At 45.4% G+C, this 21,402-nt stretch overlaps 1 protein-coding gene across 7 annotated transcripts in view; it reads left to right on the forward strand.

The window, feature by feature from the left end:
- The window catches only part of LOC144798645 (uncharacterized), a 657,474-nt gene that overhangs the window by 155,038 nt on the left and 481,034 nt on the right, over positions 1-21,402 (forward strand). For 4 of the 7 annotated variants that reach the window (XM_078669622.1, XM_078669623.1, XM_078669624.1 and 1 more), the window contains one exon: positions 3,582-3,632. The exons of the other annotated variants lie outside the window; for them this stretch is intronic. In XM_078669622.1, the coding sequence (XP_078525748.1) occupies positions 3,582-3,632 (51 nt within the window). The remainder of the gene's footprint in view (positions 1-3,581; positions 3,633-21,402) is intronic. 7 annotated transcript variants of the gene reach the window in all.

Genomic DNA, 21,402 nt, shown 5'->3' on the forward strand with positions numbered 1-21,402 from the left:
TGATTTTGCAGTAAAGAATAGAGAAGCATAATCTGAAGCCTCCAGTCCTGTAATAGAATAGCAAAACATCAGAGCCGTGTTCCCTTCATGCAAAACGTACTTCATAATTCAAGAGCGTGCCCAATTCACATTCTCCTAGATGGGATTTGGCATCTACAGTGGTTCGTCATGTTTTTTGAAAGAACGCGATGTTGAGTGCGTCTATTACGATCCCTCAATGACTATACTGCGTGTATTAAAGCGTCCGTAGACGGTGGCCATGTTGAAATGTGTGTGTTGCACAGATTGTTTGTTTTTCATAGGCATGACTTTGGATGTGAGAAAAATTGAGGAGCGATTGAACCTCTACCGGGGCACCAACGAATGCCAGGGGGACAATGCATCTGTTCTATGCAATTGAACAGTGGGCATAGTTGAAGATGCTCTGGATCAGTGAGCGATACCCCATGAGCACCCAACTAGAAAACTGTCGAGTTACCTGGATAAATCAGGGGAGTGCACAGATCAATACTTTCACACATTAATTCAATGTGTTAGGCACACTGGGTAGTAGTAAACATTTAAAGCATCAGCTTCTTTCTAGCAGCAAGGACAGAAGGTATGATTGTGAGAACAGTATCTAGCATGATACTGACCCTTATCCAGAGGACACCCTGGAGTTTGATAGTCACAGCACAGGAACAGAATGGAGTAAAATGCCAAAAAAGCAAACATGGTAAAATACGGAAACAATGTTAGGGAACAAGAGGGGGCTGAGAAGGATAATAGTAAAAATGAGTGAATGCAAGCAGAGTTATCAACTTAAATGGGAGCAGAGAAGCGCTGTAGCTGCAAAATGTTGCCAGACACTGATGACTGGGTGTAGTACTGTTAAATATGATTGATATATATATATATGTCAAAACAAAACCCTTTCAGGCATAGAGTGACGCATAAATTATGCAAAAAAGAAGGAGAGAACTCTGGGTAGGTCTCAGTTTAGGTGGAAAGCAGCTCATGTTAGAGCACTCTCAACACCAGCGACACTCTAGATCTGCTCACCTCAAATGTCTGTTTTTCTATCAAAGTTTTTAAGCATAGGATTAGACAGTGCTATCCATGCCGAGATAGAAAATGACAAAGTCTTTCGCCATTTAAACAGCAAAGTCTTTAAGCATAGGACTAGTACAGTGCAGTCCTTGCCGAGCTGTCAAATAACAAAAGCCATTTATCACTCCAGGCACAATATTACAGCTTTGAATTGGTAAAATACCAACTCAAGCCAACCTGAAATGATTAAAAGCAACCCCTGACACAGTGTTTCGCTCTAATTAGAGCTCTTCAGAGAGGTATAGCTTTGTCCAGACACAAGGGAGCACCCAGTATTAAGTCAAAACAAAACCCTTTCAGGCATAGAGTGACGCATAAATTATGCAAAAAAGAAGGAGAGAACTCTGGGTAGGTCTCAGTTTAGGTGGAAAGCAGCTCATGTTAGAGCACTCTCAACACCAGCGACACTCTAGATCTGCTCACCTCAAATGTCTGTTTTTCTATCAAAGTTTTTAAGCATAGGATTAGACAGTGCTATCCATGCCGAGATAGAAAATGACAAAGTCTTTCGCCATTTAAACAGCAAAGTCTTTAAGCATAGGACTAGTACAGTGCAGTCCTTGCCGAGCTGTCAAATAACAAAAGCCATTTATCACTCCAGGCACAATATTACAGCTTTGAATTGGTAAAATACCAACTCAAGCCAACCTGAAATGATTAAAAGCAACCCCTGACACAGTGTTTCGCTCTAATTGGAGCTCTTCAGAGAGGTATAGCTTTGTCCAGACACAAGGGAGCACCCAGTATTAAGTCAAAACAAAACCCTTTCAGGCATAGAGTGACGCATAAATTATGCAAAAAAGAAGGAGAGAACTCTGGGTAGGTCTCAGTTTAGGTGGAAAGCAGCTCATGTTAGAGCACTCTCAACACCAGCGGCACTCTAGATCTGCTCACCTCAAATGTCTGTTTTTCTATCAAAGTTTTTAAGCATAGGATTAGACAGTGCTATCCATGCCGAGATAGAAAATGACAAAGTCTTTCGCCATTTAAACAGCAAAGTCTTTAAGCATAGGACTAGTACAGTGCAGTCCTTGCCGAGCTGTCAAATAACAAAAGCCATTTATCACTCCAGGCACAATATTACAGCTTTGAATTGGTAAAATACCAACTCAAGCCAACCTGAAATGATTAAAAGCAACCCCTGACACAGTGTTTCGCTCTAATTAGAGCTCTTCAGAGAGGTATAGCTTTGTCCAGACACAAGGGAGCACCCAGTATTAAGTCAAAACAAAACCCTTTCAGGCATAGAGTGACGCATAAATTATGCAAAAAAGAAGGAGAGAACTCTGGGTAGGTCTCAGTTTAGGTGGAAAGCAGCTCATGTTAGAGCACTCTTAACACCAGCGACACTCTAGATCTGCTCACCTCAAATGTCTGTTTTTCTATCAAAGTTTTTAAGCATAGGATTAGACAGTGCTATCCATGCCGAGATAGAAAATGACAAAGTCTTTCGACAAAGTATATGTATATCCATCAAGAAAGTGCCTGCTATGGAAGAGCCCACAAGCTGGTAAGTATATGCTGAAACCTTCTTTAATGAAAGCACTGCAACAGTTAAAAGCGTGATGATTTCCAAAAAATGAAGTTGACGCGTTTCGTGCTTTGAAAGCACTTAATCATGGGCTGCATACTTAAAGTTTGAATGAGAGGCACAGCGCATTTATTTCATCTCTAATTTCACGAATCCCGCCCTAGTGGGCGTGGCTGCCACCAAAGGCCTCCTGATCCTATAGTGTAGTTTGACCCCAGTGGGCTGCATGCCGTTCTTTCAACTGAAAAAATGTCAATAACTCCTGAGTTGGTTGTGCACATCAGTTTCTCACTGTAGCAGCGGTATATTCTTTCACCAAACAGCAACCGGTGTCCTGATGCCAGAGGGTCGTTTGGCACTCCAGCAGGTCTGTATGCACAGCTGGGCTCCTCCGCGTTTCAGGCGAACCGCCAAAACATCCACCAAGAAAGTGCCTGCTATGGAAGAGCCCACAAGCCAGTAAGTATATGCTGAAATATTCTTTAATGAAAGCACTGCAACAGGTAAAAGCGTGATGATTTCCGAAAAATGAAGTTCTGCTCCCCGACGCGTTTCGTGCTTTGAAAGCACTTAATCATGGGCTGCATACTTAAAGTTTGAATGAGCGGCACGGCTTGTGGGCTCTTCCATAGCAGGCACTTTTTTGATGGATGTTTGGCGTGTGTGTGTATGTGTATGTGTATGTGTATAGAATTGGAAGAATGGACTTTGTTTTATTTTTGTTCAAAAATTTCCCCCAGATGTTACTTATTAGAGGAGTAAGCAGGTGTAACAAACAGGCAGGACTGAAGTGCCCCATTGGCGTAAACATTTTTTGTTGTGTTTTATGAGCCTCCAAATGTAACTTTAACCATTTTCCTGTCATGTCACTGAGTTCAGTGGATGTCCTCTTAAAGTAATTACAATCAGAAGTGTTAAACATATATCTCAATAGCTCATGAATTTGGAACTTTTTCTTTAGGTGCAAGAAAATGAGGCATTAAGGATAGAAAACAGGAAACTTAAAAATGCGGTAAATATGTTTTTAATGTTTTCTCTTGAATGCTTGTACTTAGATTCTTTTACTTATTTTTATCCTACTAGCGTGGAGGATATTGCCCTAAAAATAGTGATGGTAGCTAACTTAAAGGACAAAGTATGTGTACTTCCTTTTTACAAAGTAGGTCTTGAAATATATGTCATAATGTTGAGAAATGGCATAGTCGTGGACCCAGGAGGCTGGGTAAATCTAGGCTCTATTCAATCTCCCACTTTATTCCTAAATTGTCTTTGTTCCTCAAACCCCTTCAAAATGAAGAAACTTGCACCAAATCCCTGAGGCTCTCTGGGTCAGCCCTTTACTGCTGAGATTCCCTAGGGCGTTTTACCAAAACTGCTGTTTTCTATACCACCTTTCATTGATTGACATCACTTTCTAGCTTCTGCGTGCATCACCCTCCAAGACTCAGAAGCTGCCTGATCCTGCTGCACCCACTCCTTGGAGATGCGCTAAACTTAAGGCCCACTCATTCTGTTTTTTTGGTCAAGACTGGAGCTTGTAGACTCATTTGTTTTACTGACTGTGGATGGCCCTTTTGCCTGCTGTGCACTGCAGTAGTTGGTTCACCCCACAGTATCCATGTAGTTATTGCTATCGACCTGAACTGCCGGATGGTATTGGTTCATTCGACAAATTGAAGCCTAGCACAGAAATATCAGTTACTGTCCTATTCAAAGAGTTAGTGGAGAAATTTTGAAATTGTGTACTATTAAAATACCATTGCATTTTACATGTTTGTCACTGTTTTCACATTTTCTTTATGTTATAATTTTTCTGTGAGAGGAATTGAAAGTTTGTCCTTTTTTTGGGAGACATTTACTATTAACTGTTATTTTTTTTACAAGCCTCACTTATTTTTAGTATTCGCATTCTTGGTGCTGTTTAGCTTATTTACGTCCACGCTGGTTAGAAATATTAAACAGTTGTATTTATTTTTGCTGTTGTTATTTTTGCCCTTGAAATTTTAAACCCGTTTTTTAAATGAATAAAAGCATGTTTGTGTCATGCTTAAGAATGGGCACCTATCCTGCCACTTGCCTGTGGCCTCCAGTTCATGCCTGTTCCAGCCTGATCCAGTGACACAGCCGCTGCCTGTTTGTTCCTGCCTGTTTTCCTGCTCACCGTTCTTCTCGACAACAGAAGCTCTGTTCACCCCAGGACCTACTTAATCCAGGCTGCAGCGCTGCCATACTAGTAAGCACCTGGGCATATCGCTTGCCTGTGGCCTGCAGCTCCTGCTTGTTTCAGCCTGATCCAGTGACACCGCCGCAGCCCGGGTTTGGTTCTGCTCACCATTCTCCCCACCAACAGAAGCTCCACTCACCCCAGGAACTACTTATTGCAGGCCGTAGCACATCTGCCTAGCGGGCACGCCAAAAGCAAGCCTATCTGCACCGCTCCACACCTGGAACGCAACTAGGGCCTCGACTTCTAGCCCCCGCCGAGTACATCATTACAAAGCTCTACCTCCTTGACCCCGGTCGGCCACAAGTACTGTGACCATGCCGACCCATGCTCCACAATAGGACCTTTCACCTGCATCCACTACCACTTAACCTGCCACATCACACGCACCAGCCCACTAACCAGCCCCAGCCTGAGCACACCACAGACCCCACCTGAACAAAAATACCAACTTGCATGAGCCATTCCTGACAAACACGCACTATGTGGGACCTCATCTCCACCCTAACACGTGATGTAATCTTCCTCACTGAAACCTGGCTCGACCCCACCTCTGCGCCCGACATCTCCACCACCATACCCCAAGGATACATGATTACCCATTACATCAACAAGCCTGGTGAAGGGATTGCCATCATACACAAGGAATCCATCAAATGCACCACGATAACTGACAACATCACCCCGGCCATAGAACACCTCAAATTCTGTCCCCAAACAGACAGCGAAACCACCATCGGGGGCACCCTCTCCTACCGTCCTCCACGTCCAGTCTTCTGAAATTTAATCACCCCCTCTCCATAGACTCCAACAACTATATTTTCCTCGACGCCCTCAAATTCCATCTCGAAGACCACAATTACATCAACATTGCTAACCTCCTTGACAGCATGAACAACATCGGACTCACCCAACTCATCCACGACCCCATGACACTGCAAACCATACGCTAGAACCTATCATTACCTCCAGCGACCATCAAGTACAGCCACACCGCAAAACTCCCGTGGACATACTACTACTCTCTCGTCCACTTCAACATCACCTGCTCTCGGATATTCGCCCGAGTCTGTGAGTCTGTCTAATGCCCCCCACCGCAGCTGGAGCAAAATCTCAAATGACACTTGGATCAGCTCCCTCAACACCATCCACAAAATCCCCAACAACTGACACCAGAAAGTCAGAAACTTCAACATTTGGATCACCAACTGCGCCAACAGTGTTGCTCACATCGGAAACAACACCTACAGAAGGTTCACCAAGCAGGCTAGCTGGTCCACTAAAATGTAAATTGATACTTGTATAGCGCACTACTCACCTGCAAGGGTCTCAAGGCGCTTGTACGAATACCGCTGTGGAACCCATCCTGGCTTTCCCTGTGAGATGTCCACTCCAGGGCACCCCCAAGGTGGAGGCCAGGCATCCTTAGCGTTGTAGGGGCCGTTATGGAGATTAAGCAAGCTATTGCCCAGAGTTGCAGAGTGGGACTCCATGATTGGAATAGGCACCGAGGCGAGAATTATCAGGTCCGTGGAATTTTTTAGCTCAAGACCCGCCGAGGCGGGGAATTGAACCCTGGTCCCGGGCTAGACCTCTGCATCAGGGTCTGCCGCTCTAACCATTGAGCCACACTTCTCAACTGAAGACCTTGGAAAAGCTTAACGATGTTGTAAACAACATGAAAGGAGATGGGGTGCCAGAAAAGACATGACCAACAAGACTGCCTTCAAGACAGCTCTCAACTTCTACCACAGTTGAGAGAATCAAAGAAAAAGGCCTAAGCCTCACTCAACAAATCAAGCTCCAATAACAGCGAAGAGATTTTTAACATCGTAAAAGAATTCTCCAACCCCTCAGATATTACAAGCAACATTACCCTCTTACATGAACTCTGCGACAACCTTGCAAACTTCTTTCACGACAAGATTGCTAACATCTACAGATACTTCAAACCCCAGCCAATCGCCAATGACGTCTTCCAACATAACAATGACACGGCTACCACCACAGACATCTGACTAACCTAAGGGAGCCAGCTCGGCCCACAGAACACCTCCTCCTTCATGAACTCCGTCTACTCAGGGGCTACAACCGACCCATGCCATCACTAAAGCTTCAACCTAGACGAAACCAGAATCAGCCACGTACTTGCCACCTTCTTCAACATCTCAATTGCCATGGCCACCTTCCTCAGGGACTGGAAGCTCGCAGAAGTCAACACCACACTAAAGAAACCATTGGCAGATGCCAGCGAACTCACAACTGCAACTAATCACTCTGCTCCCATTCCCTGCCAAAGTATTAGAAAATGCCATCAGCCAACAACTCTCCTCACATCTGGAACGGAACCTCCTGCTCTGCTCCTCCCAATCTGAATTTTTTTAGCAACCACAGCACAGAGACAGCCCATTTCAGGGTTACCCATGACATCTAAGCACTACTCGACCGATGAGGGTCTGTGGCACCCTTCAATATGGTCTCCCTCCACACACTCATTAAAAGGCTGCACAACATAGGCATCCAAGGAGCCACTCTCAGATGAAACGCCTCTTTCCTCACCAGAAGGACACAAAAAGTCCACCTTCCCCACTTCACCCCCGAACACAAGGAAATCATATGTGGAGTACCCCAAGGATCCTTGCTCAGCCCCACCCTCTTCAACAATTTTATGACACCCCTTGCCAGTATTACCAAAACCTACGGACTCAACATTATATCCTATGCAGGTGACACACAACTCATCCTCTATCTCTCCGAGACACCACCAACACCACGATCAACTTCCACAACTGCAAAACAGACGCCGCCAACTGGATGAAGGACAAATGCCTGAAGCTGATGTCCTGAACCAAAAGCTCCCCGTGATATGCATCCTGGTGGCCCTCAGAACTCTGACCTATTCCTACCCCCACTGACTACGCTAGGAACCTAGGCATCATTCTGGACAACAAGCTAACCATGACGACTAAGGTCAACTTTTTCTCCTCTGCCTGCTGCTTCATCCTCTGCATACTTTGTAAGATATTCAAATGGCTACTCCAAAGCTCAAGACGCGCCATCACCGAAGCCCTTCTCTCCACCCGACTGGTCTATGGCAGTACTCTGCACAGGGATTGCTGCTCACCTACTGACGATGGCTACAGGTCATACAGAATGCCGCAGCCAGACTTATCCTGGACTTTCCTAGACAAACCCACATCACCAGCCAGCTCAGGGAACTACACTGGTTCCCAGTACAGAAAAGACCCATGCATACAAGGTTCTACACAACTGCGGACCTGCCTACTTGAACCATGCCTGAACTTCCATCAGCCCACCAGACACCCTCGCTCTGCATCCCTTTTTCTAGCTCTCCTTCCTCCCCCATAATTCTGACGTAGCAGATGAGGACGTTGCTCTTTCTCCTACCTAGCAACGAAGATATGCAACAAGCTACCCTTTCATCTACCGACCTCCCCATCTCTTCCAGAGTCCTTAAAATCCCTGAAGACCTGGCCATTTGGCTAATCAACAGGGCCCTTCCAGAGCCAGGATATCCTCGGGTGACAAAAATCACTCTACAAATCTACTGATTGATTGATTTATTGATTGAAGGTTTCATTGGAGATGATACTGTAGCTTGTGTTTTCAATATTCCATGTAACAGGTGGATTTTATGCTTTTCTCAATTGCCCAGTGAAATTGGGCTATAAAAGCTCCCAAATTTGCTTTGAAGGTAAACAGGAAAATAGTTTCAGTTTTTCTCAGTTCATGTTGCTCTCCATTATCAGGAAAATATAGTGCACAATGACTCCACTGAAATGACTCGAACTGCCCCATAATCGGGAAGTTTGCAGTTTGTAGCAGTTGATTGGGTGCTTCTAATCTTTTTCACCCTTGCTGGGCAGAAGTGCATCACCAGAATTCTGTGGGTTTTCTCTGTGATAGGCTTACTATATTAGAATATGTTTTCCCTTGCCTTGAATGTAGAGCTTGCTCCATGACGGCGGCGGCACTGACTCCACCGTAGCAGAAGCGTGATCTCCGCTTTTGAGTAAAACTATGAATAAACTCAAGCTCCTCTTCATCGGCTCTCTTAGAAAAGAAAAATATTATTGACTGTATTTCCTGTGCCCTTTCCTTAAAAAAACAATAACCTCTGCTACTACACCTGTCGTGTGGTGTATGGGCCTTTTTCTGAGTGCATGTTAAGTTAGCATGGCTTGTTTGATGTTTAAATGCCATTTTTCATTTTTCTGCTTCTGCACACGGCACTGCTTGGCTGTTTTTGCTGAGTTGGCTTTCATGAAGGTCTATACATGAGAAAAGGTTTGTTTTTCGACATTTCTAGACATACATCGTGTCCCCAGTCTGTGCAGTGAGTGCTAAGCAGCCAAGGTTATCATAACGTGCAAGCCTGTTTATCGGCGTGTCCGTGTAACACATTCTAGACACAACAATTTGGCAGCTGCAAGCCGAGTAGGATTCTGGCGCCTTTATCATAGCACATTTGCCAGAATTGCACACACTTGGAAGATTCCGCGCATGCAGATAGACTAACCGGTCCTGATGTAATTTACACTTACTGAGCGGACAGGTAAATGGGGTCCCCCTAAGAAAGCTTGAGACCTTCTATAATTTTATAATACATAGTTTCTAGATAGGGAGGGTGCTTAAAATAGGCGCTTTTCATCACCTGTTTGCACTATCATTGTAACATAATTCCTCCTTTTGTATTGTACGGAATTGTAACCATGCTGTCCGTATTATTATTATCCATATGTATGCTGATGTTGATTAAAATACTGCGCTTGAGATCACGTCGTTAAAATAAACATTTTAACCTTACCGTGTCTCTATTTTACTCCTGTTGTGGACTTGTATGAGCGTATAACAAAAGAGTGTTCTCACTTCCCACCACTCCTGAGATGGTCCTAAGTCGCATGTTCTAGGTTGTCTAATCATTGGTTTCTTTGCTATAGGACAAAGAGCTAATGTGACACTGATTGCTAGTCTGGTAGGGGATTTTGGGTACTAAGGTGAGTTTGGCACACCCTAATTCACTGATGGCCTTAGTCTCTGTGCACAGTTCTGTGTTTGCGCAGAATCCCTGTTACATGGCGCAGCCAACGAGTGTGGTCTTATTGTGAGACACTTGAGTAGTGCTTTTATCAGTCTACAACCCCCTCACTATCGTTTCCGGTTGACGGTAGTGACGGATAAAAAACCTACCTATATTTACACAGGTTGTTTCAAGCTTGTTAATTCTCAAAGGTTTCCTATTCGGATTACAACCCAGTTGTGCGTACTAGTATTGTCTTGGTGCAGCGCATCCAGGTGGCGGTGGCGGACTCAAGCTTAGTCCGTCATGGTTAATGCGGTCATGGGCAAGCGTCCTCAAGATTAGGAGGAGATGCCTTTTTGGCTTGCCGAGAAATTTGACCAACTGGAGGTAGTGTTCCCGAATACTAGTCCTGTTGAGAAACACAGGATTTTAACGGTAAGCTTGCAGAAAGACTTAGTGCCTGACGTAACTGTGTGTACAACTTGGGGGGTGATTTTTGCAGCGGTCTACACAAAGTGCTTTGGCACCCCGTCAATGACTGTTTTGCCCACTGTTATCAAGCGTGTTCAGGATGAGCACGGGCCAGAGGCTGCAGTGGAGTTGGGAATGCGCCTCGTGGGAGCGTTGATATGGTACGTGATCTTGTCCTTGCTAATGTCAAGGGGGATGCTGTAAGTTTCCAAGTCTAATGCTCTACGCGAGGTTCCCGACGCCGACAAACTCCGTCAGTTGCCGAAAATTATTACGGAGGCTTATAAGACCGTGGGCCGTAATAGTTTAGGTGTTAAGCCTTTCGCGAAGAAAGAAAAGCAACAGCAAGCTCAGCAAGGGTCATCTGATAAGGATGACCGCCCAAAAGACAGGAGAAGCAGCAGCAGCAGAAAAAGGGTTCCCGTCCCGCTTCACCTACACCTGCCCTGTTGAGCGTAAATATGATTTGCGCGACCGCAGTACTATTAAGTCGCCTGATAGGTTTCAGGTTCTCCTCGCTCTTTGCAGGAAACATCGGTAACAACCACCGGTGGAGGAGGCGGCGGCAGCGGTCAAGGTGCCCAACAGAGCTGTGAGCAGCCTCGTAAGGCTGACGGAAAAGGCAAGCAGGACCAGTCACCGCGCCAAAGACCCCAGTTTCAGAAGAAGAAAGTTGCTGCTGTAACAGCGAGATATGCCACAGATAGTGAGAACGCAGCTTCAGAATCTGACATGGACGCTGACCCTGCTGGACAGCGCGGATGAGATTACCATCATTCGAGAGGCGCTGCGTTCACTACTGAAGGTGACAGCGACTGATACCTTTGTTGTAGTTGAAACAGCAGACACTAGAGTGGCTCCCCCTGACAGACTTCATGAAATAGTCCTTGTAATTGAAGGTGACATAGAACGTACCATACAAGGGGTCTTTTGGGAGAATCTGACGACTACTTATGATATTTTGTTGGCGGAGGTCGACTGGCCCCCTCTGTTTGTCTTGGCCGCTCCACAAGGGGAGGAGGTGATCCTCAACGCTTTCGCGCACACTGTGCCGAAGGAGCAGGCGCTGCAGTTTGCAGAAGATTGGGCTAAGGCGCTTGCGCCGGCGTTGAACCGTACTCATTGTGGATGGGACAAATTTTCCCCTCGACATGAGATCCCTTTGCGGTCGATGCCACAGCCACAACCCCAATACCCCATAAGGCGTGAGGCGAAAGGCTCTGTAGCCGAAATCCTCGAACAATTGGAATTTCAAGGTGCAATTGAAACATCTGTGTCTCCGATGAATAACCCGCTTTTTACTGTGACCAAGCCGGATGGCTCGTACCGTTTGGTATTGGATTACCGCCACTTAAACTCACATTGTCGTACGTGTGCGGTGCAGAATACTCACAGTTCTGCTTTAGTGGATAGTCTAGTGAGTAAAAGGTTCAAAACTACGCTTGACATTTCCAATGGATTCTTTGCCCATAACTTGTACCCATTTTGTGGACAGTGGACGAGTTTTACCTGTGGTGGCAAACAACGCCAATTTCTTCATTTGCCCGTGGGCTACAAGAATAGTCCGGGCGTTTTTGCTGCCCGCATTGTCTCTCTGCTTGAGAGGCTCGACGCAGATGCATGTTCGTATGTGGATGACATTTATCTCACAGACGTCGAATTATGGCCGCATCTGCCGTGTTGACCGCATAATTTGCCGTTTTGCGGAATTTTGGCTATAAATTCAATTTTGCGAAATCGCACATTGCAGAATACACAGTGTTGTTCCTGGGCTACGAGCTCAACAATGAAGGTAGAGGCTTGGCTCCTCACTTCTTGCAGAAATGCGCTCTTTTGCGTGCTCCCACAACTCTGAAAAAGTTGCAATCCTTACTGGGCTTTCTAAATTTTGGACGAACATACATTCCAGAATATGCCCAGCGTATCAAGCTGCTTTATGCATTGATACAACCTACTTTTTCCAAATCGTGCTGGCTGGCGGAACATTCTGCCGTCTTGCAATCTTTGCAGGCTGACCTACTTGAATCTAAGTTCTTGTCGACTCGTGATAATCACACAAATCTGGTGATAAGAATCGTGCCAGGGGCGGTGGGTTTCAGGTACCTCACTTTTAATGAGGGGGAGACAGATCCTATTGCTTACAAGTCACACCTGTACACTTCGGCCAAATTACGGTTTCCGCTGTGGAAAAAGTTTTGACAGCAGTGCAAATGGCGATTCTTAAGGAAAGTGCAGTGTCGCAGGGAAAACGCATTGTGGTTGTTGCTCCGTATCCTTCCTTAGAGTCAGTGACGAAGGCCAGTGTGCCAAATTCCAAGGCTTTACAGCCTCGGTGGATACAACGGGCTACATCTTTGACAGCTCCTGATGTAACGTTTGTTTTCGATTCCTCTTTGCAGACTCAGTTTTTGCATTATGAGTTTGTTCATCCTGCTCCTCTGACTATGCGCCCACTGGAGGATTTTTGTTGTATCATTTACACTGATGGAAGTGCCCAAGCGGCTACGGGTTCTAGACACGCGTATTCCACGGCCTGTGCAATTGTGGTTGGTACAATGGTGGATGGTGAATTCAAGTCCGATGTCGTGCATACACAGACATTAGGGGACTGTACCGCCCAATTAGCAGAACTACGTGCTCTGATGCTTGCATTGGAGCACGCGGACCCCAGTGTGACAACTCTTATTGTAAGTGATTCCTACTAATGTGTACAGTCTTTCAATGACAATCTACCCTTTTGGACTCAAAATGATTATCAAGACTCCAAAGGTCGCATAATAAAACATAAAATGATCTGGGTTAAAGTGGTGGAACTTAAAGAACGTCTCCCACTCGTTTTTGTAATTCATACTCTCGGTCATCAGCCCGTAGGAGTTCACGCTGTTGGCAACTGTCTCGCGGATGAAGTCCGGAAGACAGCAGTTGCAACATTTGCAGTGGCAGTGGTTACACGTTCCAAAAGTAAGATTGATGATGACTTCTTGGCAGCTATTGCCACGACTGAGAAGAGAGGTAATTATCCTAAGGGTTTCCCTTCGAAGTACTCTTATCACTTAAGTTCAGATAAAGTTCCTTATGTGAGAATTAACGACGTTGGTGACAGACTGATTCCCAACGCGGACCGCAGACAGGCTTTGATTACAGCAGCCCTTGCGGGGATGGCTTCGGCGCATGCCAGCGTATCTGCTACTGTATCTCTCCTACAACAACGATATTGCTGGCAGGGTTTGTATAAACAGACACGTGATTTTGTCCTTCAATGTGACATTTGTCAGCAAATTAAGCCTTCTTCTGCTGCACGCCGCCCCAAACTCAGTTGTACATATCTAATAAGCCACTTGCGTGTGTTTATTTGGATCACTGCGGTCCTTTCTTCTCTGATACTGCGTATAAGTATATATTAGTAGCAGTTGACTCTTGCACGCGCTTTGTGTGGGTGTGGCCTCAAAGGAGCGCTGATGCCAGAACTGTCGTAAGGGATTTGCGTGTCTTTGTGGGAATTTTTGCATGTGGCACCTTCCATTCGGACCAGGGTCCAGCATTTGCCTCTAAGGCATACAAGGATGCCATGGCTTCATTGGGGGTCCACGTCAAGTTTTCATCTCCATACAGGCCTGAGGGCAATAGTGTTGTGGAGCGAATGAAGCGTGACTTAAAGCAATCATTGACAGCGAAGGTGTGTGGTGCTGGCAGAGAATGGCTCACCCACTTGAATAGCATACAACGTGCACTTAATAATCTCCCTAGAAGGTCTCTGGGTGGGCGGACCCCATACGAAATGCTCTTTGGCATCAAGATGTTTGTTCCAGACCTTGACGGTTTAAACATGGCGGCGGGAGCTGCATTCTTTGATGTAGACGAACATTCTAATGTTTTGCAGATCCTACAAAAGAACAGAGACAGTCTTGCAAAGGAACACTTGCCCTCCACGTCTGAAGCTGCGTTGCAGATTCCGGTAGTCGGCTGGCTACCCCAAGTGGGAGAACTGGTCCGCGAGAAGATCGACAACAAAAAATAATTTGGTCCTTTCTATCAAACTCCAGTTGCCGTGCTTGGTGTGCAGGGTAGAAGAACAGTCATTTTACCTCCTCTTCCTGGACGAAAGGGGAACAGGTACATTTCAATTGACCATGTCAAACCACACAGGGTGGCCGATACTGTATAGTATGACGCCTGCGGTTTTGTGTCCAGCAATGGTGCGACACTCTGTTTTGGGCCCGGATCTTGCCATCGGGCCTGATGTTGCCATTGAAATGAGTCCACTTACCAATCCTATAGTGAATCAACCTGCTGGTGATCCTCTTAATGACACTGAATATACTTATCCGACTGACTTGTCTATGCCTGATTTGGAAACTCGTGTGGCTAATCAATCCCCTTTTTCATTTGACACTGGCTCATCCACATCAAGGACCCCTTCAAAGTTTAAATTTTTGTTACCTGGTTTAAAAAACATTTTTTGATCCCACCTTGGATTTACATTTGGCTGGTGCTGATTGCTATTTTTTTGTTCATGTCCATAGGATTTATGGTATATTTTTTTCGTTTTATCAATGGACACTATGTTGAAGAAAGAACGTCAATTTGAGTGATTGATGGAACTTTGGCTCCCCACTCCTTTTCGCACATCATGAAGAGGGACCAGACTTTTGTTAATATAACTGCTTGGCCCGTTTTAGATGGGATTTTATGGGATGCTGTAAAGTTCCAGATTCATGGTCCCACAGAGGTTATTAATGTTTCCAATGTATTCCGTGTTTCTATGGGGGATGTGGTTAAACAAAATATTCTCTCTGATGATTGGGATGTTAAGGCGGTTGAACCCTTATTTACTGATTTGAAATATTATGCTGCCTTCGATGTTGAAGATTTATATTTAGAGTCCGCAAATTATGGTGATTTGTACTGTTACCAACATTTTGGCAATCACTTTCTGCATAAGACTGACTCATTCCGAAGCATGATTAATTTCACACTGTGGGAACATTCAGCCTGATTCATGTAGCTAAAAGCGCTCGCAAAAGGGCCAGATTCTGAGAATCTGGCCCTTTGCGAGTGCGATTTTTGCATTTGGTATTCATCATCCCAAATGCAAAAATCGCTATTTAAGAATTCGCATGTTTGCGAGGAATGGCATTTAAGGAATCTCTAATAGAGATTCCTCAAATGCTATTCATGACACAAAAAAAAATTGCGATTTAGCACTTTTGGGCCGCTATTTACCGAGAGGTCAGACCTCTCGGTAAATAGCAAAAACTCAGAAAAATGCTTTTAAAAGCATTTTTCTAAGTTGCATGTTGCACACACACATGTCCTTTGGACATGTGTGTGCGCAACACCTGTTCAATTGTGCATTTTAGGGGTGCTACAGGGTGTCCTTTGGACACCCCTGGCACCCTTAAAATCGCTATCTGATTTGCGAGTAGCAAATTGCTACTCGCAAATGAGGGATACTCCCCATTCATTCCTATGGGCCTTTTGGCCCATAGGAATGAATGGGGAGTTATTCCTTTTTTTGCGAGTAGCAAATTGCTACTCGCAAATAGAGAACATGTAGGAATCGCTATTGATTTAGCAATTCCTACATGAATGCCGTTTTGCGTGTCCTCAATAGCGAGTCGCTATGATTCGCTATTAGGGCCACGCAAAACGGCCCGTACATGAATCAGGCTGATTGTCCCGCACCAATAGAAGGCAGTTCCAAAACATTCCTTAAAAAGTTTTCCTATTTTACTGATTTTGATCAGTCCAACCCTAATGCTTTTTATTTTAAATTGACTGGAGAGTCATTTTCCATGGTTAGACTTACCCACACCAAATTACTTTATTCGAAGTCCTTTATTGACCAGTTGGCTGTTGGGGGCTATGAACTGTGGAGAGATACTATTGATCTTAAATCTGTTTGGGGTTCTAAAAGTTGGCAAGTACAAGGCACTGAGGCTTTGCATTGTGCTTGTCTCATCCCGAACCATATGTTGTTTCTGAATGATACTATTTCACAAATAACATGCTTTGGATTGGCTACATCTAAAAAATTGAATGCTCCTTCCTTTCCAGATTTGGGCGAATTCCCCCATTGGAATAATTTTACCAGTACACCCCTGAGTGAGATTCAGGCACTGTTTAGTAATTCCTCTTTTAATGTTTCCAGCATTAGTCCCCAGGGCTGGTTGCTATGGCAAAAAAGTGAGGATTCCTGCCAGCACCGCTTTCTGGGTCTGACCCCTGGCTACACGCGGTTAGAGTTGATCCCCGTTTCCAGGCTCACCATTCTATCACCACCTATTCTGTAGGCAAATTGTGCCAGTGTTGGCTCAGACATTCATCCTTAGCATCTGTTAAGTCACATTTGTCCAAGATCTCTGATACTGTTGATTTAAATGATTTTGTAAAAGGCCCTGCGGTGGCAGATCAAAAAGATGGATATATGCTGCTTACAATGAAGTTTGGAAACTATCTCAAATTGAAGCTGCTTCTAGGCTTAGGGCTATAGATCAAGCTAATCTAGAAAAAGTGCTTGCTGTTGTAGACAATAGCATTAACACCAGTTCTTGTCGAATTTACACTTTAGATAATATTGTGTCATCTGTGGTTGATATTGTACAAGAAGATGTTTCAGTGTTATATCATGGGCAAAATCAATTGCGTTCTTTAATGCAGTTTGCCTGGACTTTGCAGACACTTAAGAATGGTCGCGTTCCTTTGGATTACATGAACACGAGCTTGTTATTTCTGCCTTTTAATTTGACTTTAAAACAGCAATTTATGTCAATGAAAGATGCCACGTTTTCTCTGTTGCATATTGAAAAATTAGAACCGTTGCCTTTTTCTGTAGCAGAGGCGAATTCGACTGTGTGGCTTATCCACGGGTTAATAACCTTACCCTCCTCTCTTTTTAAGTTCGAGAATTGCATGAAACACTATGCCATAGGCAGATTTGAGCCCCTGGCGGGAGCATATCTTCATGTAGTTTGGAACCTCCCATTCACTTACAGGTGTTTGAGGGACAGTAAAGAAGTATTGTTAAATGGCGAGGATTGCATCACTACACCAGACCATTCATGAACATACAGAAATCTTCAATTGCACGGCTCTTGTAATGTCCTTGCACCCAATTTGGCGTGTGTTTTGAAAGGCACCCCTGTTCCGGCCATTACACCTACTTTCACACTGCTTGCTAATGGTAGTTATTTATTTTTAAATAATGAAGAATGTTGTGGGTTACACGCCGGTATTGCTTACATAGTTTCCCAGCATGTTACTTGTTGCAAGAATGTGTTGTTCCCTCCTCCACATGACAGGCTTGAATCTTCCATCTGGCCCTCGATTCCTACCTTGAAAGCAGAGTTCAACAAGATGAGCAGAATAAGAGCTCTTTTGTCCCAGAAGGAAGTTCTCCTTACATCTGCGCATGAGACATTCGTCCTTCACATTGCAAATACTTGCACAGAAGTGAATGCCTTATTAAACACGGACCTGCCCTTGCACTTCGGTGCTTTGATCCACACAATCTTGAATGCCTCGTCGACTACTGGCTTGGCTCCTTTTTTTAAAGTAGTATGCTCTGGCCTTGTGACCTAATTTCAGACTATATTCGGTGTGATCCCCTCATTTTTTCATGCGATTTTTTTTCGAGTGTCGTTGGAGGTTGCCCCTTGCTCCTAGCTTTGGGCGCCGGCATTCTGCTTTTATTATGTCTATTGCAAAATGGATGCACAGTATGTGCCCCCCGGCGTTCAGTCCCGGCTGCTCCACCTGCGTGACCGGATGCTAGAATACTATGGAGTGCTGCCTTTGGCGACTGTAGCGTATGGTTTTACCTTCCGGTTTTCTTTCTTCACGTGCGTGCAGCCTGTTTTTCATTGCCTGGATTGTGAATTCGAATGGGCCCTGGATTTGTGCCTTTGCAATACGGTGTCTCCTGATCTGGATTTTGATCTACTAATGAGTCCCTTAGTTGCTCATGAAATAGACTGTTCGGGTACCGGGATTATGGCCTGCGTAGCGGCACATGGGGTTCTAGGCAATTGGAACATTTGGACTGCGGCCAATGACTTTCTGGATCGGAGTTATCTTGAAGTAAGCCCGAGTTGTCCTCTGATGATGCTAGAGGCTCCGGCAACCGGTACATGAATGTTCTTTCCCCTTGCTTAATTGGATGGCTGAAATGTTTATGGATGAAAACAACAACTTCTTGTTGGAAGCAGTTGCAACATTTGGTGCTTACACGTTGTTGGACTGAAGTATTACCTATTTTTTTACTTCATAGACACATGCTAAACTCGTGAATATTTTTAATTTTTATCTTGCTTTTTCATTACATAGCTGAGAAGTTTTCCTATACCATAGCCACGTGTGTTTTAAATTCACTAAATTTGATATATTTTGGGTTTTCACTCCTAAATTTCAGATTCGGCAAACTTTCTGAACTTGGATCTGTCTTCCTCGAACTTAAAATGTGAGTTCTATCATGTTTGCTCGAGTGTAGTGTGTTCCCCGAACATTTGGGCGGGGGGGGATGTTGTATCGTTTATGGGCCTCTTTCTGAAGGCATGTTAAGTTAGCATGGCTTGTTCGAAGTCTAAACGCCATTTTTCCTTTTGCTGCTTCTGCACACGACACTGCTTGGCTGTTTTTGCTGAGTTGGCTTTCACGAAGGTCTATATATGAGAAAAGGTTTGTTTTTCGACATCTCTAGACATACATCGTGTCCCCAGTCTGTACAGTGAGTGCTAAGCCGCCTGTAATGATTTCCAGGCTGGTTCCGCAGGAGCGTCAGGAATCCGGAGAATAATCCTCAGCCTTCCCCTACGGCCTTTCGACTCTATCAGACTTCAGAGAAACCATAGCGAGAGGTACGCGAGAGGAACACCTTGCTGTTTGTGGATTGTGCACAGGCTCCTACCTGCCCAGACCGACTTCGAGGGCCGAGGAAACCGCTGGACGCCTTGCCGGACCCGCTTCGCGGGTCCCGCTTCGTCACCTGGCACTGCGGGGCTGTGGGGCATTTGGGACTGAAGCAAACTGTGTTCCATTGTACCGGCAGGGCTGCGAGTAGCATAGCAGGGACTCAACTTCCCAGGAGTCCCTGCTCGTAACACCTGAGGCCGCTCTCCCTGCCGGTCACGCCCCCCGCCCAGATATAACCTGCTTGGATCTCTCTGCCTGCGGGAAACCATAGCGAGAGGTACGCGAGAGGAACGCCTTGCTGTTTGTGGATTGTGCACAGGCTCCTACCTGCCCAGACCGACTTCGAGGAAACCGCTGGACGCCTTGCCGGACCCGCTTCGCGGGTCCCGCTTCGTCACCTCGCACTGCGGGGCTGTGGGGCATTCGGGACTGAAGCAAACTGTGTTCCATTGTACCGGCAGGGCTGCGAGTAGCATAGCAGGGACTCAACTTCCCAGGAGTCCCTGCTCGTAACACCTGAGGCCGCTCTCCCTGCCGGTCACGCCCCCCGCCCTTGCTCAATTTAAATGTTAGAGGAAACCGCTGCGCGGGAGCGCCCGGGGAGAAGCCGGGGCAAAGGGCGGGCCCTCTGTGGCCCTCAGAGGCCAGAGGAGACTGGACTGGGCCCAAACCCTTGGCTGTTCATGCCCCTGTGTATATATTCTTGGTAGGTCTATTTTGTTTTTGCCTACGGGTGTTTGCTCCCTTCAAATGTCATCGACCAGCACTGATCCTATCATGTCGGATAGGTTAGGGGGCAACCTCAATGGAACATTGGACAATTATTTTACTAAGTCTGCTGCGGACGTTCCTAAGGAGAATGCTTTAGCAGAGCGGCGAGCAGAACACCGCCGCTCTATAGAAGGTATGAAGAATAGGCCTCTGGTTGAGCCACCGCTACCAGTTATTGCCTCTACTGAAGGGAGCCAAAATGGTAATGACTGTTTACTCTTATCGGATAGCCTACCCCTTGTATTTAGAGATTCTACGCCGCCAGCTAGTACTTGCCCCAAGACCATTGTGAATGGTTTGTCATCAGCTAATTGTATTAGCATTCCAACAGTAACTGAGTCTCTGACTACCCCTACATCCTTGCCCTGTAAAAATTTACCAACTAGGGTAAAAAAAAATTTCACCGCTTACAAATTTTGGCCCACCGCCTGCTAAAAAAAGGAGGAAAAGGGGTGAACCGCAACAACAGAAACTGAGCCATACTGAGTTCGGGAAAAAAACTAAGTCCATCACCGGGAGTGTTAAGGCTCCAATAGCTATACCCGAAGTAATTACTCCTATTCCATCATCCCCACACTCTATAGAGATTGATTGCGAGGCTAACACTGACCATCTACCAACAGATATCGTGCCGCCTATAGTCCATAATTTGACCACACTGGATAGCATTGAAAACCTAATCAGGAATTATTCCCTAGCTATCATTGAAAAATTGAATAAGGTGGAGGAACGTTTAGGGAAATTAGAGCGGGAACTGGCAAGTAATGGAGTTCCAATAAAGCCAGATGTAAATAATACCGTGCAAAATATTATACCACCTACTCAACCTACTACTTCTGCCCCAATCCCTGTCTCGAATACGACCTTGATCCCTCCACATAATAACAACCTTAAGCAACACAACCCATCCCTTTTATTACCTACCAATAAACCTGACCCGACTCCAGCTATTCCAACCAAAAGGCCGCCGAAGGGTCTGGGTAAAATAACTTCGGGGATACCAACTAGGGAGGGAGAAAATTCCAGGCATACTCGAGGGAGACCAAACAGGGCCCCTCTTCCAGAACTCCCACCGGAAGCAGTGCCTTTCGTGGTAGTTCTTACAGGGGTACCTGAACTGGAGGAGAACAAGCGGGAAGGTTTTGCCCAATTAAAAAATAAAATAATGCACTGGCTAAGGTTATATAGGCCAATTGTAAGTAATATCAGTGGCGACATCATTCATGTTCGCCGCCTCCAATGGTTGGGGGGAAGACCTAAAGACATCGAAGGTGATATAGTGGTGGTAAATTTTAGAGACCAAGAAGCAGTCCAGTTTATATTAAATTGGCCTGCTGGAAATGCCAACAACCGTATCATTCC

Source organism: Lissotriton helveticus, chromosome 12 (assembly GCF_964261635.1).
Source record: "Lissotriton helveticus chromosome 12, aLisHel1.1, whole genome shotgun sequence".
Taxonomy (NCBI): domain Eukaryota; kingdom Metazoa; phylum Chordata; class Amphibia; order Caudata; family Salamandridae; genus Lissotriton; species Lissotriton helveticus.